This window comes from Acinonyx jubatus, chromosome B3 (genome assembly GCF_027475565.1).
Source record: "Acinonyx jubatus isolate Ajub_Pintada_27869175 chromosome B3, VMU_Ajub_asm_v1.0, whole genome shotgun sequence".
Classification (NCBI taxonomy): Eukaryota; Metazoa; Chordata; class Mammalia; order Carnivora; family Felidae; genus Acinonyx; species Acinonyx jubatus.
In genome coordinates, this window is record NC_069386.1 from 52,934,608 (window position 1) to 52,960,587 (window position 25,980).

General features: G+C 37.5%; 1 protein-coding gene across 6 annotated transcripts in view; it reads left to right on the plus strand.

Annotated features, from left to right (window-relative positions):
* Positions 1 to 25,980, plus strand: part of ATP8B4 (ATPase phospholipid transporting 8B4 (putative)) — a 252,542-nt gene that overhangs the window by 43,728 nt on the left and 182,834 nt on the right. For 3 of the 6 annotated variants that reach the window (XM_027067227.2, XM_015063454.3, XM_027067226.2), the window contains exon 3: positions 6,418 to 6,476. The exons of 1 other annotated variant lie outside the window; for it this stretch is intronic. In XM_027067227.2, coding sequence (XP_026923028.2) covers positions 6,418 to 6,476 — 59 coding nt within the window. Of the gene's footprint in view, positions 1 to 6,417; positions 6,477 to 11,873; positions 15,195 to 25,980 lie in introns of those variants that run through there. 2 more of the 6 variants (XM_053224035.1, XM_053224039.1) reach the window with 1 other exon arrangement.

Consider the following 25,980-nt stretch of genomic DNA (forward strand, 5'->3'; position numbering starts at 1 on the left):
ACCCCAGAAGTTGAATCCTTTATAACTTAATAGAATATGAGGGAAAAGAGCCTAGATTAGGAGTTGGGTGTTGCCTCCAACAACCTGGGGAAGAATCAACAGGCATTTGCCAGTTTTCATTAAGAATATCTGGAAGTTACTTCAGATCCTCTTAAGAAATAATAACATAAGCAACTTTAAGACTGACTAGCCAAGCTTGGATGATTTCTTTTTCTCACCTATTCGATTTTTTTTTTTTTTTTTTTTTTTTAGAAAGAAAGCAACACAAAGTGGCATTATTTTTCTGAGGAACCACAGATAAGGAGAAGTCATGACTTAAAACATGCTCACACACACAGTTGGTAGAAGATCTCAGGCCTCTGGCTTAAAGATCCAAGGCACTGTTAGGAAACTCATTTTTATGCGTCCCCACAGTCTTGGTGACAAAGAACAATTTCCAGCGGGGTTAAAAATTTCCAGCAGGGTTATGTCCTTCTCATCTTTTAAGCTTGTGTTTTAGCGATCAGATAACTGGTGCATCTTTTCCTTCCAAATGGAAAGACAAGCCTATGCACATACATAAGTGGGTATAGTTTTACTATCTGAAACCTATAATCTGCCCAATCAGATAATTATTTCAGGGAGGCATGGGGTAGACTGCAGGGCAATTATTTTGAAATTGAGGTAATTGGTAAAACATTTTTGGTAAATGTTTCTTAACATTTAACTGATTTATAAATGACCACTTCACAAAGTAAATAATGTATCCTTATTTAGTTCTCTTGGATAAGGTAACAGGAAGCAATGGCTCAAAGATAAGGATTCCATGACTGCTTCATTGATTCTTTATTTGAATGAGACAGGCATCAGATTATACTGGCCTTTATGAGTTTTGGAGAGTGAAGGCTATTTCCATTATCTTATATGAAGTAGGACTCCACAGGTTTAATTACCTTTTTTTTTTTCTATACCTATGTTTCTGTATTCTGAAGCAGATTCAAAACAGGTGTCTGAGATAATTCTGCTTCTGCTAATGGCTTTTCTCTTTGCTTGCTGAAATGATGAAGGATAGCTTCCTATCTAGGTAAATGTCTTTGTTAGGCTCCTCAGCTGTCACAAAAGGATGCTACACTTTTACCAGCTTGATTTTGGGTCTTAAGAATCTGTACTCAGCTAGTAACAGCACAGTAGTTCTTCAGATATTTTTCAAGAATTTCAGTCTGAAACTCATAGTCATTTAGCATGTAGCTAAGTGCAGTGGAGAGAAATATGTTTAGGATGATTTCTGGAGGGACATGTAGTTTATCTATTCATATAAATATCCTAAAATATATTCCTGAATTTGATCAGCTCAGTAGAGACTGAGTACAGAGACCCTAGTATTTGGCCCTCTGAATTGTGTTTGGAAGGACATGCCTGCAACTGTTACAAAATACAGCTCTAAAAAACTCATTTTATGTTCTTTGTATCAAACAATGACTTCTTTATGAGGATTTGTCAGAGATATTATTGTTTGAGCCAAGAACTAATATATAATTGTACTTTTCCTGAATAACTGGTTTATTTTTACCATATAGGCAGTGAAATAAATGGAAATAGACCAGCTTTTCCTTTTTCTGTAGAATTTGTGGCCCACTTAGAACAGGTATGTGGGTGATCATGTCAGGTAGTTTTATTTTCCTTCTTCACTATAGTTGATTATCATCCTTGCTTCTATATCTTCTCTCACATGACTTTATTTTTAATACTTAAACTATTTTCCCTTTGTACATTCTTGAGTTATTTTGGAGATGTATTTGTACATAAACACTTGTATGTCAGAAAGTGTTCTTACTGCCCCTTCACACTTGATTATTTGGCTGGGTGTAGAATTCTAAGCTCAAACATATTTTTCCTTAAAGCTAGAAGGCATCACTCTAATGTCTTCTATCATCCTTGTTATTGATGAGAAATTTCATGTTAGTCTGATTCTTGTGTCTATAAGGGCTAGCCATTTTTTTTCCTCTTCTGAAATTTTAAAATATTTTCTATTTGTCTTTGGAGCTCAAAATTTTTTGCATACCTGTCCCTCCATTTTCATTCATCCTCTTTGAAGAGTTATATCTTAGACTGGTGCAGGGAAATTTTCTTCTGCTTAGTTGATTATTTCTACTTATCCATTGTTTATGTTCTCTTCTCCTAAGTGTTCTTTGCACATCTTCCTCCTCTTTGTCATTTTACTATATATTTGAAGAGTTTTCTTCAATTTATTTTTCATTCTGTCTATCCTACTATACAGTTTCCCATTAAATAATTTTTAATTTCCAGGAACTCTTTCTTATTTTCTGCTATCTTTATTCCTATCAGCTTGTTTTTGCTTCATGGGTGCTATGTCTTCTTGAATATTTTCAAGCTACTAATTAGCATAAAAAACATTTTCCCCACCTGTTTTTAGCATTATCTCTTCCTCTTGCATCCTTCCCTTTTGTGCTATTGATTTTTTCTCAGATGTCTGGTGACTTACGGTTGCTGGTTTGTGTTTACAAATGAAGGACTAACTAGATACATGAGGGCAGCTGTAAAACCCTTTCCCCCTGCCAGCCCTCTTCTCTAAATTGGAGGGTTGGTGATGTAGCCAGCTCACAGGGAGGTTTTTCTGCATGTCTCAGTTTGTTCTGGCTACGATAGTAGAATACCATAGACTGGGTTGTTTACAAACAACAGAAGTTTATTTATCATGGTCTGGAGGCTTGGGAAGTCCAAGATCAAGGTGCCCGTGGTTTTGCTGTCTGGTGAGAGCCTGCTTCCTGGTTCACAGATGGCTGTGTTCTTGCCATGTCCTCATAGGATGCAAGGGGCAAGGGACTCTCTGGGGCCTCGTTTATAGGATCACTAATCCCATTCATGAGGGCTCTACCCTCATAATCTAACCACCTCCCAAAGGCCCTCAAATACCATCACATTAGGAATGTTTCAACATGTGAATTTTCTGGGGTCACAGGCATTCAGTCCATAGTCTGGCAAATCCCACAGCTGCCTTTGTAAGGCAGGGTTTACTAGGACCTGAGTCTCCTGTAGCTGATGTGGAGGTTCAGAGCTGCTTCTCTTAGGTCTGAACACCCACTCTTGGTTTCCTTCCCAGGCATGTTGCCTACTCTCGTTAGTGGGCAAAGTTGGAGGGTGTGAGTGAGGGGCCCACCTAGCTCAATTTTTCTTTAATGTTCTGGTGATGCTCAAAAACTAGACTGAACAGATAATTTATCTTCCAAACCAGGACACTTTTGAGAGTGAAAGGTGATCCTATTAGTTACTTTGCCAAGACAATGGGCATAAACTGGGACTGTCACCTTATGTATAACACATTTTTGACCTTTGTATTTATTGACTGAATTTGGAACTTCTCTGGGGCTTCACTGAGAATTTTTAAAATTTTGAACCCCTTCTAGCCTCCACTTGTTTTCCAAAACTGTTACATTTTTATTCTTCAAAAAAGAAAAAAAAAAGAAAAAAAAGAAGACCTATTGCTGCTATTTCAGTGAGGCCTGAGTGGGAAGAGTGGTAGAAGGACATATTTAGTTTGCTATCTTTACCTGGAAGCTCTTTGAACTGCAGTTTAACATATGCTGGCTCACTATATTTTATACATCCTTCTGTATCACTTTACACCTTTTTGGAACCACGAAAGTTCAGTGATAATGTTATGTAGCAGTGAGCTTATCCTAGTAAATCATTTATCTCCTAGTGGGTACTTTTCTTTCAGTATTCTCACAGCTGGAAGGTTCCTGAAATGCCTATGGAATATTGGGCATTAAGTCATTGAACCTCTGAACAATGATTGGGAGTTGTTTATTGAGGATTAATTTTCAGCTTCCTCTTCTTACATGATGTGACATATTGCCAAGAGAGGTTTACATCCCCTCTTGATGTAAACCTCGGTCATAGCACATGAAAGAATGTCAGTTCTTGGCCTAGCAGAGTTAGGTTAAAGGCACAAAGCTATAGGGATGTAGAACCAAAGTCGGGATTTTGTAGAGCTTAGTGAAGGGATGGAAAATAGGATGCCAGAGTTTATTCATAAAGACTCAGTTCAGAAAGATAGTACTTAGTAGAAGTACAGAACCAAAAATAAAGATTTAATAATAATGATTTAGAAGCCAAAAGAAGACTTCCTGGCTCTAACAAAATCTCACGGGACAAGAGCAAGAGCAAGTCCAAGTTCTTGCGGACACGGAGAAGAACATTCAAACTTTCCTAGTGCAGAAATTACTCTTCTGGCCCCTTGGGGAAAGGGCTATTCTCAGTCCTTGGGGAGGGTGGTTACAGGGAGACACTGGACAGGAGTCAAGATTCTGGTGTTTGGAGTGACTAAAATTAGGTGCATAACTATAGAATTCTATCCCTGGATGTGCTCCTTATAGTGTGAAATTTAAAAATAATGACCATCTGAATGTGTGTGAGGTCAACTAAAGGCAATTAATGTACAAATTAGCATATCTAATTTTTGACTTACAGCTAAAGTTAATATTTAACTTACAAGCAGGATGCCAGGTGGGCCAGGTTAACTTTCATCCTCCTAATAACATCCATTGTTTTCCTGTCAGCAGTTTTACCATGCCTGGGTGAAGGTAGGGATGTTTAAACAAATCATCCAGCTTTTTAAGCTTTAAGTCCCCTCACCCTCCAAAATACCATTTTGGGCTTTGATATTTTTGCTCTTTGTTAGGGAAGCAATAAGAAGGATAGGATGATGCTTTGATAGCCAGGGTTTGAAATGTTTCCTGCAGGGGATGATTGGTTAAGAGGTTGCCTCCTGGTGAATTCAGGATTTCAGAGTTACATATGTTAGGGACAAGCCCACTCAGGTGTCATCAGCTGTGGACATCAGTCCAATATTGTTATTATCAGAAACTAGGTGAGCTAGCCTTGAAAACAGGAATAGTCACAGGGAACTGACTTAATTACATAGGTAAGAAGAAAGCCATGTAGGTGGATGTCAAACAGACCTTTCACAAAAGGTAGAGAATCAACCATAACCAAAGACAGGGTGTCATTTGTCAGAAGCAGTCTCCAGATATAAACGTAGCATCATATTTTGAGACTTAAGCCAATGGGGCTGTAGAGACAGATTCCTCTTGGACTTTGGGGAAAAAGTTGTTAGTTCTTACAAATCGTGGTACCTGGCCTAGGGAGGGTAGTGGTGATAAAATAGGTTCCTTTCTTCCTCCCCGCTTCTCTTCATTTCCCTCATCTTTGTCACCTTAATTCTACTTTCAGCTCTTCCTCTCTTTGCTTTCCCCTTGCTCTTCCTTCCCCCATCCCTAATATATGCCTCTAAGTTACTTTCCACCCTCTAGTCTCCTTTATCTCTGTGGTTAAGTACCTTCTCCAAACTCAGACTCTTATTACTATCCCTATAGTTTTTACCACCTGTCACTTACCCAGGTGGAGAGCTGTGGGATTAAGGGGGTCCCAGGTGAAATGATGAAGTCACTTATCTTGAATGTTCTGCATTGACATCTGGTGTTCATTTTGCTGGTCTCCATTCCATAGCTTTCATTAGTCCATCATCACCCTTTTGTCAACTCTGAATTTATTAAGATGGAGCAAGAACTTGCTACTTTTACTACAAAAACATGCTCTACTGGTGTTTCGGGGGCAGTGTTTTTCCTTTGCCAGTGCAAATTTTAATTTCTGCACCATCATAATCTTTGAGTTTGTTGTTTTATTTTATTTTATTTTTTTATTTGTACTGGTGTTTGCTTTTTTTCCCCAGAAGATATTTTGGCTACTTCCAGCAAAGGGCAAGTCTCAGTCTCCTGATGATGTGCATTTCCTCTGAATATGCCTGGGTGGTTCAGTCAGTTAAGCACCCAACTCTCATGGTTCGTGGGTCTGAGCCCTGCGTTGGGTTCTGTGCTCACAACATGGAGCCTGTTTGGGATTCTCTGTCTCTCTCCCCTGATCATGCACTCTCTTTCTCTCAAAAAAAAAAAAAATCATTTTTGCTCAGTGACCAGAAGGTCAGTGACCTCCATGGCCACTTCAGTATGGTTTTGTTTGGCTACACAGTATTTTGTGACTTGGTAGCAAAAAAAAAGAAAAAAAAATCTCAGTGTGGCATTTGACTTTCAACAGCATTCTCCTTTAGGAACTACTCGGAGTTAAGAGAAAGGGTCTTTGTGGAGCTAAAGGGATGTAGAAATTGGAGACACATAATGTTTTGTTTTATGGCTGGCATCAGAATTACAATGAGACAAATTTCAGCTTTCCATTTTGGGACTTTCCAACACATGTTCCAACATTTAGGCTGGAAAAAACCAATGCCCTTCAAATTTCAAAGGAAAGAATTCTTGCAACCTTGACTACAATCAAAGTAACCTAAGTGATGTTAGTTTAATGAGTTATATGTTTCTTTGGGTCAAAAATTTAATTTCATACCTGATTTCTCCTTCTCTTTAGAAGTAGAACGGATAGTGAAAGCCAATGACCGTGAACATAATGAAAAGTTCCAGTACGCAGTGAGTAAAACATACATGGCACATGCATGCTGGGATGAGCTTTACCTTAAGGAGAGTTGGATTTATGCCTTCTCGAACTTTACGACTTCACCAAAAACTTTCTTTGTTTTGGCCCATTTTAGTTTCAAGGTGCTATATGTTTCCATGAATACAGGTTTTAGTAATGTTTATACACTTATTTTTGTCATGCCGTAAGAGTGGTTGGTATGTTCTTTGGTATAGGAAGAAGACAAAATTTCTTTCTCACGAATTGATAGTTAATTTTGTTGTCTATTTGGCCACAAGAATACATAGGGCCACTAGAATAAATAGGCCTCTGTGGTAATAGTGATCGAAGTGATGGTATTGGCTGATGGGTGATGAATGGCTTTTGGGGGATTTTCTCTAGCTCAGGCTCAGTGTGGAAAAGTATGTGTAGGACAAAGTTCTGAAGTCTGGAATGATTGTGTTTATCAAACGAGAAGTGGAAATGATTAGTTAAAATGTGTAGGCTTTAAGCTTGTACTGAACTACTTGAAAAAAATGTTTTTCAAGAGGATTTTTTTCACTTATGTTAGAAATATTTATTGTCTGTTAACTCACTAGCACTGCTCTAGGAACTTTGGATACATTGATGAACAACTTCATGCATTACAAGATAGGACCTCATAAAGATCTTCTCATCTATCTATGATTCAACCTAAGTTGTTACATGGAGTCTTTTATAAGCTCTAAGAAAGATAATTGGTAGAAGTGATTTTGTAGTTGACATTTGGCCTATAAGATTGAGTGCAACAACACCTTTCATGAAGGAAGGTCTCAATTCAAAGAGGGTTTTGATAACTATGAAGGCAGGGCGATATTTGGCATTGATTATTTAGGCACTAGCCAGAAGACAGAGTTTTGCACAATGGGTAATTTTTAGCATTTTGTTCTTATTGGTAGGTTTTTCCCATATATGGAGATGGATGCGTTGGGCTAAGCTTGGTACTATTAAATATTCAACAAAGGTAGCTAACAACTCCACTTTTCTCATGCTGTGCGAATTGTGTAATTGTATTTTGTTGTTCAGTGGCAGTTGTTCTACACGGAATCAGTACACTGGCTCTATGACAGAGTTCTCATTGTAAAATAATATATTTGCACCCTGATTTTATTCATCAGTCTTGTAAGTTTGGTTAACATAAGTCTGCCTTTGAGAGAAGGAATCCTTCTCAGGAGGCTGATGAACATGTTGCTTAGCCTGAGAGAATGAGGCTTTAATTCCTATTGGTGATTTAAAAATTTTTTTTTAATGTTTATTTTTTTATTTATTTATTATTATTATTATTTTTTAATACGAAATTTATTGTCAAATTGGTTTCCATACAACACCCAGTGCTCATCCCAACAGGTGCCCTCCTCACTGTCCATCATCCACTTTCCCTCCTATTGGTGATTTATGTCACTCTCTCTGGCTTCTTGACGTCTAGTTATTTGGCACCTCTGGTCATCACCAAACTTGGCTCCATACCTTTACATCCATTCTATAGCTAGTCCTTTAACTGTAGAGGATGACTCCTGAAAGCCTTAACCATCAAACCTCAAATCAGAAGAGTAGACATGTGTGTATTTTAAGACCTTGTGGACACACCTGGGTGGCTCAGTTGGTTAATCTCTGACTTTGGCTCAGGTCATGGTCTTGTGGTTCATGAGTTTGAGCCCCATGTCGGGCTCTGTGCTGATAACTCAGAGCCTGGAGCTGGCTTCAGATTCTCTGTCTCCCTCTCTCTACCCCTCTTCTGCTTGTGCTCTCTATCTCTCTCTGTGTCTCTGTCTCAAAAAAAAAAAAAAAAAACCCTTGGGGAAAACAGTAATAAGTAATCCACTGTGAAGTAATTATGCATTTCAGTATTTACTTGTTTTCCAGTGTGTAGCAAGTATTTTCATTCTGTGAGTAGTAACTCTATTAGGAAAGCCATATTTTATTTGCCTTTTGTGAGATGATAGCTTTTTCTACTTACAGTTATTTTTACTTAATTTATGAAATATTTCAAACTTATGGAACAGTATAGGAAACAATGACACCTGTGTGCCCACCACCCAGATTAAATAGATGTTAACAATTTTTGCCATGATTGTTTCAGATCTTTTAAGAGTAATATCACACTAATGACACAGAGATGGTTTTCTCTTGAGCTTGCATGATAATGAACACAAGCACTTAGATGTGTGGCTACAGCTCTGTGTTCTCTTGGGCTTCCTAACAACAACAAAACAGTAGAACAATATTCTATGACTGTAGCATATCAAATAAGGCAGCTCAGTGTCTGAGTTAAAACCTTCCAAGGAAAGAACAAAACTCATTAGGAGCTGGAGAAACCAAGAAGGACAAGAGTTGAGAGAGGGAAGCTGCAGAGGAGAGATGAGCACAGGTATCCCTAGTCTATCAATCACTACTGTGGCTCAGAGAGGATGAGCCAGGCCCACCTAAAATGGGCGTGGGTCCCCACTGTACACAGCTTGATTTGGGAACTCCGAACAGGATGGCTGACCATACAGTGAACTGTGGGACCATTCTCAGCCCATCTATTCAGGTACAAATTGCGGATGATACAAGTACTTATTTCAGTTAATGTAAGGATTGAAGTAGAGTAACACACAATGACCCTATGAGCTAGTCTGTGTAGAGATGGAATCTGAATCTGATTCAGCCTGATATTAAGGCTTTTAAACTACTTACTATATGGAATATGTTTGTAAGAACGATGAAAGCCTGGGGCTTTTTGCTCAACCTCGCTTTGAAGGATATTGCCCCAAATGGAAAAGGATTTGAAGAGACCTCTATAAATCTTAGGGAGGAGAATGCTTATAATTGGAAAAGCAGTATTCCCACTTAAAGGCTGAAAAGGAGATGGGAATCAATTGAAACTATTTCTGAAAAAGAAAAAGGGAGAACTGGTGAAGTCCCACCCAAATGTAGTGTAAAGAGTGTTTTTAGGATAAGATAGGCCATGGTTTGAATGCTTTCTCTCATTTGCTAACTTGTGATCTCAATTTGTTTATTTCTCTGAACATCAGTTATTTCATATGTGAAATAAGGAATTTTCCTCATAAGACTATTGTTTTTAATTAGAGTGCAAGCAGGGGAGAGGGGCAGAGAGGGGAGAGAGAAAGAAAGAGAGAATCTTAAACAGGTACCATGCTCAGTGTGGAGCCAGATAAAGGGCTCCATCCCATGACCCTGGGATCATGACCTGAGCTGAAATCAAGACTAGGATGCTCAATCCACTGAGCCACCCAGGTGCCCCTCATAGGATTATTTATTAAAGATTTAATTAGATAATTTATATAAAATATTTGACAATAGTAAGACTAGCATACATGTATACATACATACATATCTCATAGTTGCCATGTACCAGGACCTGCACTAAATATTTTATATGGATTTTGTCTCAAATCTAATTTGGTGGTGGGCAAGTATTCACAATAAATTACAGATTTCCTGTAAGCATTAAATAAAGTAAGATATTGATAATAACAATGTTAGGAAGATACTGAAAAATGGGCTAAAGTCGTAAAACTTTGGTAGCAAGTATCACCCCCCAAATTAGCAAATCTGTGATACTAAAGGTATAGAAGTTGCTGCTGATGCAGTAGTAGAGAAACAAGTGCAGCGACAGCAAGAAGACTACAGTATAAGATTGTGGTGGTAGAGACCCCCACCCTGTCCCACCAAATAAGCTCTGTGTAAATGATAATAATTCAATGAGATATTTATTGATTACCTACTCTGTGCAAAGCATTTGGCGACTTAAGGAAATTTTCCTGACACTCTCAGCATGGATATTGACAGGTAGATACATGACCAACTGTGATAGTAATAGCAATAAAGACAGTGACAATAGTAATAGCTCACACACACATAGTGCTTACCATGTGAAAAGTGTGGCTCTAAGCGCTCTACTATACTAAACTTACTTATCTTAGCCACAGTTCAATGAATAAGAGCATATTTATTATCTTTTATCACTTCACTTTTGTGTGTAAAAACATTGAGGCATGGAGATCTCACTCAAGTGACTTGCTCAAGGTTGCACAGCTAGGTAGTGGCTCCCATTCTTATAGCTTGGTGTCCAGGGGCTTTGTACATTGCTGATCACCCACAAAACCCAGCCAGATGAAGTGGATCTCCATTTCCAGAGCTAATAGGTGGCACAGCTGGAATTCTAATTCAGATTGGCCAGATTCCAAAGCCTGTTTTTCCCATGATACCATACTGCTCTTCTGACCAACCTGAAAAACAAACAGCACCAACAAAAGGACAAAATCTTCCAAATCCTCTCTCCTTCCCTCATATACCTATTTGTAAAATATTTATACTCTGGGGACAAAGACAGATAAAGGAGATACAAAATTTTACAAATGTGAGTCTAAGAATGACCTTAAATCTTACTCTTAGCATTTGTAAATGAGCACTTAGGAGAAAAATTTACACAAAGCTCAGATAAATGGTGTGATTTCCATAAGCACTAAGCCTGGCTGAGCAAATGTTTCTCTTTGAAGGCTGAAGGAAGATATTTCAATACCTAGAGAACCTTAATTTGTCAACAAAGCCTAAAGCTTCAAAGCACATTATAGGACAAAACACAGGCTTAAAAAATGATCAAAAGTGCTTTTAAGAGCTAAAGGGTTTAGAACATTAACAAAAGACAAGGTTAATGATTCTAGGTGAAATTAATTGGTAAATTAGACATGAGATTGTGGAAACTGGAAGGTAGAAAACATAAAATTACAAGAGGGATTTTGGACTGCCAAGATGTGTACAGCAAAGTAGGATTGGAGACTCTAGGGAGAGCCAGCCAAGTGCTAGAATTATTATTCTCATTAGAAAGGAGTTCAAAGTTTTCCTGGTTAATAATAGGAATGAATAATGCAAGTAAGGAAAACAGTTGTTGTATTAAAATATGTTAATGTTAAAAATGTTAGAAAACTTGGTAAAGCCAGCCAAACATCCAGACTCATTATTCCTATTAAAAGAAGTTCAAAGTGAATAGTAGAAGTTGTGAAAACAGTTGTAGTCGTATTAATATGTGTTGATGTCAAGAAATGTCAGAAAAAGCGTTAGATTAATTATGGTTATTTTCTGATTTTGTTTAAAACTAAATGATGTTGGAAAGCGTTGGTATTCCTACTGGTTCTTATTCTCTCCCTTTTCCACGTAGGCATACACCATCCTCATTCAATTCTCTGGAACTTTAACAGAATTGAGAAGGGGTTTGAACTCATTTGAGTGATGCAACTGTCTTGCCTCAAACTCAGAAACTTCAGTAAAGCTGCACGTTTAATATCCAAATGCCTTTTATGCACAAATGTAGACGCAAAGTTTCTAAAGGATTTTTTTTTTCTTGAGCTAAAATATCCTGTTTAGGAAGTGTACACAGGCTTATATAGGTTGGTGAAAATGTAACCAAATCATTTTGCATGCTTATAAAGAAAGTCTTGCATCCAAAAATTGCAATTCTGATATCTTGATTTATTCCTAAAATCTTAAAATGTCTTGTTGATATCATGGTTGTTGGATGGAATTTGCTGTTGGTCTTGTGATTTTTGTGCTTAGAACAATGACATTTGGGGTTTTCCAAAGAGTGTGGCAATTTGGCTGACTCAGCAGTTAGTACTACAGTGACATCACCAAGACTCCCTTCAAAACAGCTTCTAATTTCTTCATCCATTTATACAGGGTTTTATATGTTTCTACTTCTCTTTTCTCTTAGAATAGGTGGTTGAGAGTGGAGTAGAAAAATGTGGTTGGTTCACCATTATTCTGGGTATGTGAGCTTGAATGAGGTTACTGGACCTCTGTAGACCTCAGTAAAACTTCATGTTCCTGTGTGTGTGGGTGAATTGAATGTCTACTGTCCCCTTTTTTATAGAAATAAAAATGATATTCAAAATTCAATATATATACAATTTGCCCACTCTAAGTCTAAAAACATGTGTGTTTGTTGAGTTATTTACTTTTCAAAGATTTGAGGCAGTGTGCAAAAAGAATGTAAAGCTCAAAGGGATATAGGGCACCTGCGTGGCTCAGTCAGTTAAGTGTCTGACTTCAGCTCAGTCATGATCTCAGAGTTAATGAGTTCTAGCCCTGCGTCGGGCTCTGTGCTGACAGCTCAGAGCCTGGAGCCTGCTTCAGATTCTGTGTCTCCCTCTCTGCCCCTCTTGACTCACACTCTGTCTGTCTGTCTCTCTCTCAAAAATAAATAAAGATTAAAACAAATTAAAAAAACTTGAAGGGATAAACATACACAAGGAAACTAGTATGAAATAAGTAAGTCATAGAGATAAAAAGTATTGCCTAGGGAATTTGGTCAATGGCATTGTAATAGCATTGTATGGTGACAGATGGGAGCTTCACTGTGGTAAGCATTGCCAAATCACTGTGCTGTTGAAGCTAATGTAACATGGTGTGTCAACTATACTTCAATTTAAAAAAATGAGGAAAAAGACGAGCAGGCTATCTTTAGTGGGCCCCAAAGTGCATACTACAAGGCCTTATCTGCTTAGAATGTGTTGCCTGCTACGGGGTTTGCTAAAACAGGGGCTATATATTCTGCTTTCTACCTGAGCATATATGATCTACTCAAGAAGGGAAGACTAACCCATGAGAACAAACTTGATAACAGGTAATAAGGAAAAGGTAATGCTAAATCCTAATTGTGTGATATGGCTTGTGAGTTTTTGAGGAAGTCTTGTCAGAGGAAATGGGAAGTGATATGAGCCTTGTTTGTTTGTTGTTTTACCACCTACATTAAGAAGGGGGGGAAATGGGCAAAGTCCTGTAGTTAGACCCAATTGGGCATGAGTGGTGTGTCATAGGAAATTATCATTCAGGTAGGTGAGATAAGATTGTTTAAGAAAACTTGAATATGAGGTAACAGGCTCCCAGGAGCTAAGGAGTCACAAAGTGAAAAGGGATTTTCTTTGCCTTCCAGATAAAATAGACTAGGTATCCAAATGGAGATGCCCAGGTGATACAGAATGTAACTGGGTGAGCTTATAACTGTAAAGTAGGGATATTAGTTGGAAGAAGATGCTTCGAGCTAGGAGAAAAATAGAACCTGTTGAGGAGTGATGGCTGACTTGTGGGGTGTGGAGGGAGAAACCCACATTTAGTTAGAAAAGGGAAAGGGGGGAGCCCAAGAAGGAGTAGGAGCAGCAAAGATTGAGGAGAACAAAGAGAGGACAGTGAGATGAAAGCCAGGGGAAAGGAGCCTCTCAGGAAAGGGGGGAGTGGGGTTGCGTAATCATTCTAATGCTAGGTGCTCATCAGGTTAAGAGCTAAGGAAAAACATCTTTATTTTATTTTTAAAAAGATCTTTAATTTGAGTGTAGTTGCCACACAATGTTAAATTAGTTTCAGGCATACAACATAGTGATTTGACAGATCTATATGCTATACTATGTTGACCACAACATATCTGTTCACCATACAGTGTTCATCACAATACTACTGACTATATTCCCTGTGCTGTACCTTTTATTCCTGTGACTTAATCATTCCATAACTGGAAGCCTGTACTTCACTCCCCTTCATCCATTTTGCCCATCTTCCCCCTACCTCCCCTGCAACCATCACTTTGTTCTCCATAGGTCTAATTCTGCTTTGGGTTTGTTCATTTATTTCATTTGTTTTGTTTTTTAGATTACGTATATGAGTGAGATCATATGGTATTTGTCTTTCTCAGTTGAACTTACTTAGCATGATACCTTCTAGGTCTCTCCATGTTGTAAATGGCAAGATCCTTTTTATGGCTGTGTGATATTCAATTGTATATATATCATATCTTCCTTATCTGTGTGTCCATAAACAGGCTGCTTCCATACTTTAGCTATTGTAAATAATGCTGCAGTAAACATAGGGGCACATACAGATTTTTGAATTTGTATTTTCATATTCTTTGGGTAAATAGCTAGTAGTGAAATTATTGGGTCATATGGCATTTCTGTTTTTAATTTTTTGAGGAACCTCCATATGGTAAGAAAAACATCTTTAAATCAGAAGGGAGCAATTGGAGGACCTGAAGAAAATACCTTTATTATTATTTTTTTAAAGATAATATTTGAGAGTCAGAGGCAGGAAAAAAATGCAAAAGTAGGGAGCATGGTATAGCCCACCATTAAGAACTTGCAACAAAAAGGAAGGAAATCGTATATAAGCTTTCAGGCTTAGTGAAATTAAGTACATTTTTGAATCAATCTCACATATTTTGGCTATCCAAATGCATGGGAAGGTAAAACTCTAAGTATTTTTTTAGGGAGAGGGGAGACTCTTAAAATATCAATATGTTGAGACACATCTGAGTCCTGCTTTAATCTTCAGCCTGATGAGAAATTTGGGTTTCTCTTGCTTTTCTTCATGAGCAGCATAGCAGCAGCACCGGTATGTTGTAGATCGTCACCAATAGGCCTGATTATCAGAGCAATTTGTGCACCAACCAAAGAGTACAGATGATGACAAGCAGTGTGACAAGTTGGAATTAGTTGTGGAAAGTGCCAGTAACTTGCATTTGTTATGGGTTTCTGGTTGTTGGTTGTTGTGTTTTGTATTAGGGCATTCCCATAGCAACAGTGGCTTTTTAGCAAACATTGCAAATGTCTTCTATTTTGTGTGCTGTTAATACGTGTAAATTATTCTATGTTCTATATGACAGAAGTGTTTCCTTTATAAATAATTTACGTGGAGGAGAAAAGGTAATTTTTGGGCTTTACTTCATTTTCTTTCTGGATTTAAGAGTTTAAAAGTAGAAACATTTTATCTCTTTGACATCTGATTTATTTAAATAGTCTTATTCTTTGGCTAAGCATTTGTCTGATTCCTTGTTTCTTTTATTTGGTTGGTCTGTTTTAATCTTTTGTTTTAGACTCTGAATTCATATTTCTAAATGTTCTAAAATGGCGCATTAAGGTAGTTAAAGAATCCAGTTAAACTCTACAACTCTGAAGTGTTTGTTACGTACCTGTTGCATGTTTGAGATAATTTTAGTGTCTTCATAAACTTGTTCCGTTTCATCTGTGTGTGAAGTAAACTTCAAGTAAAGCCACACAGACTTTTTTTAAAATTTTAATTTCTTTATTGCAGTGACATGAAATTGAAAAGGTTCCAAGCAATGTGTAATTGCAGTTAGAAGAATTAAAATAAGATAATTTTGGTGTTAGAATCTTAGAGCTCCATTATTGCCTGGCTATTGCCAGGCAAAGAAATGAAAAGATGGAGCAGGAAGAGAAGTAACTTCCTGTGTGGAGTGAGCAACACAAATGCAGTTTCCTTTGTTGGCAAATGGTTTATGAAAGTAATCCATAAATCAATCATGTGGATAAAATTTGGCAAGAGTAGTAACAGTTGAGAAGTTAACGGAAAAACCACCAACGCTAACGGTTTCAAAGTGATTTTTATCTTGTTTTGTAGTTTTCTTTACTGGACCAAATAGTTTGGTTCTGTGAATCATACTATGAAAAGATGGAAATTACCATATTTTACATTTTATAGTTGGAAAATCATTTGTGTTAATGTTTCAAATTCATGTCCACAATTATGAAACCAGTGGTCAGATTACTGTTGTATTTTGAATCTGGCTTTTTCTGCAGTTTCTTACAAAGGTAAGCTATTTAAGCATGAATGTCAGACTTGAAAATATATTAAATATGATGCTAGGAGTTGGTTAGGAGCTATATATGTATGTGTGTAAATGTATGTGTTGCATGAATGTGTGCATGTAAGTAAGGTTTTAGTTGTAACTATGTGTGTACATCTTTGTAAGAATGTTCTGGCTTGACTAGAGAAAGCCTGTTCTTTAAGGAATTGAGCAGAGGACAGCCATCAGATTCCTATATACAGATCAGTGGTATAAACCTCTGGCTGTTGGTATACCTGTCTTGACTTCTCTAGAAGCCCTAAGTGTTCTGGGTTTCATTCATGCTCCTGGGTTGTCCAGCTTGCTGTGAAACCCAGGTCATGTCATTATGGCTGTGGCTATCCAGGTGCATTTTGGATAGGTTGAGGATGGTGACATCCAGGGAAGAAAAGTTGTTTTATACAAATGATAAAACATGACTCACTTTTCAGGTACTGTAAGGAAGTTAGCTTAAGAGCATTAGAGAGTCTTAATTGTGGAGTTATCCTTTAAAGTTTTCCCATTCACTTCTCTCTCCAGAATTCTCACTGACTGCATATCTAGTCTTTATATCACTCTACAAGAGGGGAACTCACCACCTCTCTTCAGTGGGGAAGGGTGTGGAGTGTGGGGGGCCCACCTGGCTTAATTTTTCTTTAATTATTATGATAATGCTCCAAAACTAGGGAGAATAGATAATTTCTGTTCCAAACTAGGGTACTTGTGAGAATGAAAGGGGATCCTATTAGTTATTTTGCCAAGACAGTGGGCATAAACTGGGACTGTCACTCTATCTATAACACATTTTCAACCTTTGTATTTAATGACTGAATTTGGAACTTCTCTGGTGCTCTGTTTTTGGATAGTTTTGATCATTAAACAGTTTTTCCTTCACTTGAGCCAAATTGATTTTCTCTTGCTTTATTATCTATTGGTTTATCTTCTGAGGCCAAAACAGAGCCAACATGTCTTCTGGTTCACATGACAAACCTGATAATGTTTTTAAAATTCTAAACCTGGGTTCATTGAGTAGATTTATCTCCAGGATAGTCATCTGCAGTTTCCTCTTTTTTTTCTCCCAAAGATCTTCAGCTTTTCTATAATCCCTTAAAGTGGGTTGTTCCAAAGTCAAACACCATATTCTAGAAGTTATTTGAGTAGCTCAAAGTAGGAGAAGAATTATTAATGCAATCTAAGATTGCACTGGCTTTTTGGTGATGATTAACTTATTTTAATCTCATACTAATCTCATTTTCATCATTAATGACAAAGACTGTCACATTTCTCTCTTTATCTTGCTTGTCATAGAATTTGGCAAACAACAGATAGGATTTCCTCTGTCATAAACTATTCCTTTCATTATTGTGTCATTTGCAGACTTAGGAGCATGTCTTCTACATCTTCACTGATGTCTAATCGAATGGGCCAATTGAATCAGGAGCTCTGGAAGTAGAGTCCAAGCATTAGTATATTTTTTTAAGCTTTCCAGGTAATTCTAATGAGCCAACAGGATTGAGAATCACGGTTATAAGTAAGTAATAAAAATATTGAGTATAACACATTTGAGACAGAACCATGTACCTTATCACTGGACACTTCCCTGTAGTTGCCATTGGACCATTAATCATTATGAATTGCTGACTTAACGAGTTTCCAGTTTCTATAATTCACTGTCCTTACCACCAACCTAATTTCTAGGCAGATTATTGCTTTCTATCTTAATAAGCAGAAAACTTTTTTTTTTTTAAAGCTGTTACAGTGCTGGCTTAAATGGCTTTTATATGGAAGCAGAAGGATGGAATAAATAGTTGAACTTTAAAGATTCCTTTCCAAGTCGTGTTTCTATGATTCTTGCAAACCACTTAGTTCCATGTTGTGATATTTTAAATACTCTTGTAGACCAAATGCCACAAAAACGCCATTGTTCTAGGCAAGACATTTTTGAGGTTAGAAGCACAAATGGGCTGAACTTCATAATGTTTTGCAGAGACAGCATTGTTCAGACATTTCTAGGTGAGAAAATAAGCTAAAGAAATATTGGATTTTTTTTCCTTCTCCTTTGCTCTCTGATATGGGAAAGTTAATAAACTGTTTGAAGATGTTGTGCTAAAAATGAGAAAAGTCTCTATGCTAGTGCCTATCTTATTTTGGCAAAAGTAGTTCTCTAGGTTTTGTACTGGGAATTACTGTGTCATTTTGTATTTTTTCCAGTTGGGCTTATCAGCCTTGTATTGAGTAATTAGTAGGTGTTTGTCACTTTGTTAAGTACTTTAGAGACTTAAAAAAGTATAAAATAAGTCTTAGTCCTTTAAGAGTTTGCTCTCCCCTTGGGATTTTATATACACAAATGAAATAACAGTATAAGGCATTGTAATACTAAGTATGAAAATACGTGGTGTTAGACTTACAATTAGCATTTTTACTAAATCTGGGTAAGGAAGACAATTTTCTAAGAGATGAATATTTTCTTCAAGTTCATATTGTTAATGTCTTTTTAAAAAAATTACAAAAGAATGGTAAAATACAATGTTGCATTTATGTAAAAATGGTCTGACTTGATTTGGAAACCTACTAATTTGCATTGCACTTCAGACCCTGTCTAGATTTGGGGAACCATTTGGCCACTCAAAAAGTCAAGTGTCAGTCACCTTTAAGCCCATCTCAGCCTAAACTGACTGAAGAAAATGATCAACTCATTCAAAAGTACTCCTGGGGTATATTGAAATTAAATTTTTTTGAGTATGAAAGGTAGTTGATTTTTTGTTTAATTCAAATGTGAATTATATATATAATATATAATAAATGAAATATTGATTTTAAGTGTACTTAAAATACTTCAAGTATATATACACGTCATATATATACATATATGACGTGTGTATATGTCTATATATGACGTATATATATAATTAACTGTCCTTACTATATATATACATATATGATTACTTAAAATCAATACTTCAAATATTTTAACATAGGGAATAATTCTGAATTTGTTTTATGAACAAATAATTACAGATAATTTCCTGAAGCCATAAAGGCCTATATGCTGTTGTCTGTGCAAATGATCAGTATTTTGCACTTCAGCGTTAAAAAAAAAAAAAAGGGTTTCTTGCACCTGCATTTCTTCTCCTCACTCTGCCATGCTCCCCCTTGCTTTCATATACCTATGGAATTTCTTCCATGGTCCCATGTTTTCCAACTTAATGCTTGGTCTGATCTTTTATTTGAAAGAGCTTAAATTGAAAGTGTGTCCTGAGAAACTTAACAGAAGGCCATGGGGGAGGGGAAGGAAAAAAAAAAGAGAGGGAGGGAGCCAAACCATAAGAGATTCTTAAAAACTGAGAATAAACTGAGGGTTGATGCGGGGGGGGTGGGGAGGGGAGGTGGGGGGTAGGGATGGGAGGGTGCGTAATGGGTATTGCGTAATGAGTATTGAGCACCTGTTGGGATGAGCACTGGGTGTTGTATGGAAACCAATTTGACAATAAATTTCATATTAAAAAAAAAAAAGGAAAGTGTGAAAAATCTCCATTTTTTCCCCCGATGATGTTTTTTTCATTCAATGTATTTTTCTTGAAGGATTGAAGGAGAAGTCCAGAAGAATATTTTCAGTTCAGTCAAAAGGACGCTTTGTCTTTATAGTCTAAGTCCTGGTGTAAGGCATTTATCTGTGATGATGTAGCTGCATGGTTTGCTGGTGAAATCAAGTATCTCTGAAGGTTCATAATCTATAGTGCACAAATGGGACTGTTTTGGATTTGTACTAATGTAAATTATTTACATAGGTTGCATGCATTTTTTTCAAAAGGCTATCTTATATCTCAGAAATTTGTGTTTTGGATTTGTACTCATGTAAATTATTTACATAGCCTTTTGAAAAAAATGCTTATATCTTATATCTTATATCTTATATCTCAGAAATTTGTCTTTATCAATATTCTGAGAAGTTATTTAATACTTTGCTTCTTGAAGTGTGTTCCACAGAACTCAGACCAGGAGCTTATTAGATATGCAGAACCTCCCTGCCCCCCAACAAACTATTGAGTCAGAATCTGTATTTTAACCAAATTCCCAAAGGATTCATATACACATTTGGGTTTCAGAAGGACTGGACCAATCCTCTATTTTTATCTTAGAAGTGCCCTGAAGATTTTGAAAAAAGCAAACAGGTGAGGAGGGAAAAGACATTTAATTATCACGCATAATGCTAATGCTTTAAGTGTGTTTTCTTAATCTTCATAACTCTGCATGGTAGGTATTATTGCCCACATTTTATAGATGGGGACACTAAAGATTGGAGGGACTAGGAAATAATGTTCCAAGTTTACTTAGTTGGTAAAACGTTTCAGTTCACAGAATCCAAGCCCTCACTTTTTCCTAATAGTCAATTTCTTAAGGCAATTGGCATTCACCAAGTACTTATTAACTGGATTAATATTCTTTATGGCAAATATGACTTAGATTTTTTGGGAAAGTGTCTTCAAGAAGCTCTTGAGGCTTTCCTGAAATAAGACTTGCAAGGAGAGTCATCTTAATCGATAAATTTTAAGTTGGAGGTTTGATTTATTTTCTTCCATATGTAACTCCTTTCTTTAAGGCACGTCTGCCTCCTTAACTGTATCCCTTCCCTTTTCTGTTCCCTCCTCCCTTCCTTGTTCTCTTCCTCCTCTTTCTCCTTTGCAATAGCTCCTGTCAAAATAGCTGCCTCTGTCATGAGTAAGAAGGCACACACTGAAAAGTATTTGATATCATGATTTTGCTACAGAAACCTGGCATTTTTCAATAGCATTTTCAGGGAAACAGTGGGGCTTGTTCATAAATGCAAAACCCAGTTTGAATTCACGGTGTGGATGGTGTACAATGTTGGTGATACAGGCTGTGATAAGTCCCTTCCTCAAGATTATGCTCATGGTAAGTGAAGTGCTTTCAGGAGCAGCTATTTATGGATGGACTATCCCATTCCTTCTACTTTCCAGCTTCCCTCCCCATATCTGACTTCCCATCTCTACCTCGTTGCCTGGCACTTTGCTATTTCCAAGATATTTCCTATCAGGAAGGAGATCTTCTTCACGTTGAAGAATTAGAAATTAATGTGTCTTCCCTTGGGTATCAAGTCAAAATGGAAGGCAACAGCCAGAGAAAATGTTTGACACAAAGAGTTGGCCTATAATACATGGTCATATAATAGGTGTGTACAGTTTTTTGGTAGAGGGGTTCTCTGAATCATTACTATAGTTGACCCCTTATTTGTTCATTTATTTATATATTTAACAACCATAGTTATTAAAAATTAAAAGTATTATTTGTTTCTATAATTTATTTTTTATAATTCACATCCAAGTTAGTTAGCATTTGGTGCAACAATAATCTCAGGAGTAGATTGCTTAAGCCCCTTACCCATTTAGCCCATCCCCCCTCCCACAACCCCTCCAGCAACCCTCTGTTTGTTCTCCATATTTATGAGTCTCTTATGTTTTGTCTCCCTCCCTGTTCTTATATTATTTTTGCTTCCCTTCCCTTATGTTCATCTGTTTTGTATTTTAAAGTCCTCATATGAGTGAAGTCATATGATATTTGTCTTTCTCTGACTACTAATTTCACTTAGCCTAATACCCTCTAGTTCTACCCACATAGTTGCAATGGCAACATTTCATTCTTTTTGATTTCCGAGTAATACTCCATTGTGTGTATGTGTGTGTGGGGTGTACACACACACCACATCTTCTTTATCCATTCATCCATTGATGGGACACTTGGGTTCTTTACATACTTTTGCTATTGTTGATAGTGCTGCTATAAACATTGGGGTGCATGTGTCCCTTCGAAACAGCATACCTGTATCCCTTGGATAAATACCTAGTAGTACAATTGCTGGGTCTTAGAATAGTTCTATTTTTAATTTTTAGAGGAACCTCCATACTGTTCTCAAGAGTTGCTGTGCCAGTTTGCTTTCCCACCAGCAGTGCAAAAGAGATCCTCTTTCTCTGCATCCTTGCCAGCATCTGTTGTTGCCTGAGTCGTTAATGTTAGCCGTTCTGACAGGTGTGAGGTGGTATCTCATTGTGGTTTTGATTTGTATTTCCCTGATGATGAGTGATGTTGAGCATTTTTTCATGTGTCGGTTGGCCATATGGATGTCTTCCTTGGAGAAGTGTCTATTCATGTCTTTTGCCCATTTCTTCACTGGATGATTTGTTTTTTTGGGTATTGAGTTTGATAAGTTCTTTATGGATTTTGGATACTATCCCTTTATGTGATATGTCATTTGCAAATATCTTCTCCCATCCCGTCAGTTCCCTTTTAGTTTTGCTGATTGTTTCCTGCATTGTGCAGAAGCTTTATATTTTGATGAGGTCCCAATAGTTCATTTTTAAAAATTAAAAGTATTGTTAAAAACTAAATTATAAAGGGCAACGATTACTGAGGAACTGCTGTGTGCCTGGCGTGGGGGTGAGAACCATAGAAGTCAACAAGACTCAGTAGTATTTTTCCTCAAGGAGCTCACAGTCCAGTTGGGGCTCTTCTTCAGGTCTGGGATCAGTTAATTTCCTAGGAGCCCAGGGAGGGGGTGCTGTGGGCCATGACTGGCTTGGCCTAAGCAGGTGTTTTTAGCCTTCCTGAGTGTCAATTTCCTTACTGAGGATATAGGCAAAATCCCCCTGGAAAGGACTATTGTGGGAAGAGAATGTCTAAAATGGTTTGACATCCTTTGTTGTTATAAATAAGATAATAACCATTTGGGAAAACCAGTTTCTCATAAAATCCTCAGGCCACATATCAGACCCCTAGGTTTCCCCTCCTCCACACTCTTCAAATCCTTTGTCTTATTTATATCACCACAGGTGACCCTCAGTGGAGGGACACAGAGCACAGGCTTCTCTTCCCATGAAATGCCTCCTGATACTATTCTGCCAAATGCAACGATCTCTCTGGCTTTTTTCTCCCCCAAACTGATACACTTGCATAGGAGTCAGGATGAACTTTGTTTTTGAACCCTTACCCCAGATGGAGTGAGCAGAAATAGGCAAACAAATCATTAGGGATGCCCAGTGAACGTCCCACTGAAATACAACTTTTGATTTCTTTCCTCTTGTGTATGGCTTCCTTTTGTTTTATATCTTAGCTCTCTGGAGAAGGCATATACTAGGTCTCTCTCTGTCTCTATATAATTTTAGTAGTATTTTTGCTTTTTTTCAGATGTCACAAAAGAAAAGTTTTATTTGGACCTAGTTAAAAGCCTTTATATGTTCTATGCATCTAAACACCCTGGAGGAAAAAAAAATTAGTGTGATTAAATTAATCTCAGAGGGAAATTTAATTTGTTCCCCTGGTGATTGTCCAAAATTAGTTCTTTGTAGACAAATTACTATTCATAGGCCATTTACTAGTTCTACAACAGTCTTGCAGAAGCTGGAACACTACATTAAATTCTGAGGGTAGAAAAGAAAACAAGGTTTATGATACTGCCAGGCAGATTTGCTCTGGGGGGAGACTGAAGCCTGAAAGCTTGCCTAGCCACTGTCTATGTTTGTGAAGTCTAGAGGGGAAATGGAGCTCCCTAGACAAGCCTGATGATGCTGTCCCTGAGTTGAAGGGACTGAGAGTAACTGCTCTAGGTGGTTGAATTCATGTGCACCTTCCACTGTCTCAGTTTTGAGAGGTTCTTTTCTTTACCAAAGAATATCATAGGAAGGTTAGTGGATTTATTAATCAAGAGGGAGTCCAGATATTGCTTGTTTCTGACTAATTTCCCAGGAAAAACATCCCATTTGGGAGAACACATGACTCTACAAAAGAGCTTTTATGGGCAGCCCTTGTAATTGCTCTAGGCCTCAGTTTCTTCTTCTGTAAAATGGTGCTGATGTCGCAACAGCTCATTAAATTTTTTGGAGATTATCTGAGATGATGTATGTAAAGTGCTTGGCACAGTGCTTAGCCTGTGTAGGGAGACACTACATGTTAGCTGGTGTCCTTGCATGAAACAGAGACATCATTACACACAAAGTCATACTTTCTTCATTTTGCATCCACTTCTTGGTGACACATGGGCCACACTCATTTTCCCTGATTATAACAGTGTTTAGTCTAACAGTTTTCAAACTTTTTGAGCATGTTCCCTACTTATAAAAATAAGACCGTCCTGTGCCTATTGATAGATGAATGGATAAAGATGATGAAATACTAGTCAGCCTTCAAAAAGAATGAGGTCTTGCCATTTGCAACAACATGGATGGACCTAGAGGGCATTATTATATTAAGTCAGATAAGTCAGAAGAAGACAAATAAAACTTAGATGTGGAATGTAAAAAACAAAACAAATGAACAAACAACAACCAGCACCAGACTTCTAAATACAGAGAACAAGCTGGTGGTTGCCAGATGGGAGGGTAATGGTAGGATGGTAGAAATAGGTAAAGAGGATTAAGAAGTACAAACTTTAAGTTATAAAATAAGTAAGTTGCAGAGATACAGCATTTGGGAATATAGGTAATAATACTGTAATAACGTTGTATGATTACACTTATTCATGGCGAACATTGAGTAATGTATGGGATTGTCAAATCACTATGTTGTACACCTGAACTAATTTAACATTGTGTGTCAACTATACTTTATTAAAAAAAAGTAGATCCAAATATGTTGCCCAGATCAAATACCTAGCTAGAAAAAAAGAAAACCTTCCCAATATACGTATATTTACCTTGTGTTTGTATGTATATATCCATATATACTTACATTACATATATATATACAGACATATATATATACACATTACATTATATATATATAAATGTAAGTATGTATGTTTGTGTATATAAAGAGTTAAGATGATCTGTACATTAAACATTAATAACCGCAACTTTAAATTTCTTTGTTAAAACATACACAGAAGTAACTATTTTTTTTAATAGCCTGAAGGACTGTTGGGTGTCCCTTGGAGGACAGATGCCACAGTGGTCTCATCAGATAGGATAATTCTGAAGTTGCCTTAACCTGAAATGTCAAATGTGCAGGCTTCCTAAGGGAGTCTTGGTAGGCAAGGTGTTCCTGTATTGTTACTGACTTCATAGCATTGATCATTTTCTCTAACTGTGTCATCAGTGTACAAGTTTGTCTGTGTATTCCTGCCTGTCTTCCCATGACTAGAATGCAAACTTCCTCTGGGAAGGTTGGGACTTTGTCTATTCATATCTGCAGTCCTGGCTCAATGACAGTGCCTGTCACATGAAAGGCCCTTGGTCGTATGAATGAAGGAATGCTGGGGACAATGTGCCCTCCCCACCAATGCCTTATTCCTACTGGGGATCCCAGGCTCAGAGGAACGTTATGAAGATGGTGGTGGTGGTGATAGTGCGGTTTATTGATGGCTGTCTGTAAGGCGTCTCTGTGGCTTGACCCGCAGTCAGCAGTGTTCACAGAGGAGCACTATCATCTTGTCCTGCCTCCCAACCTTGAGGGCGATACACTGCTCACTGGGCACCGTTTGACTAACACTGAGGAGTTGTGGTTCTGCCTGGGGTCGGTGAGGCGCCACACACCCTATCTCCAGGCTTATGTGCCCCGTGTGTGAGTTCTTCTGGGACCTTTGCATAACCAAGGGTGTGTCACATATTTCCTGAGTGGTGCAAATGTGTTTAGGCCACTTCCTTTTTTATGCAAGTATCCTGTGTATGCCAGCCATCACATTTTGGGTTTTATTTTATGGTTTAGAGATAATTTCTCTTTAAGAGTCAGGACTGTTTCTCCTTCTGAAGTGAATATTGTACCATCTTTCTCTGCCTCCTCTTATGGCAAGAATGTTAGGTTCTTTCCCCCCCTCAAGCTCCCTGACTGTTACTTTTTACAGCTGTCACGACATAACA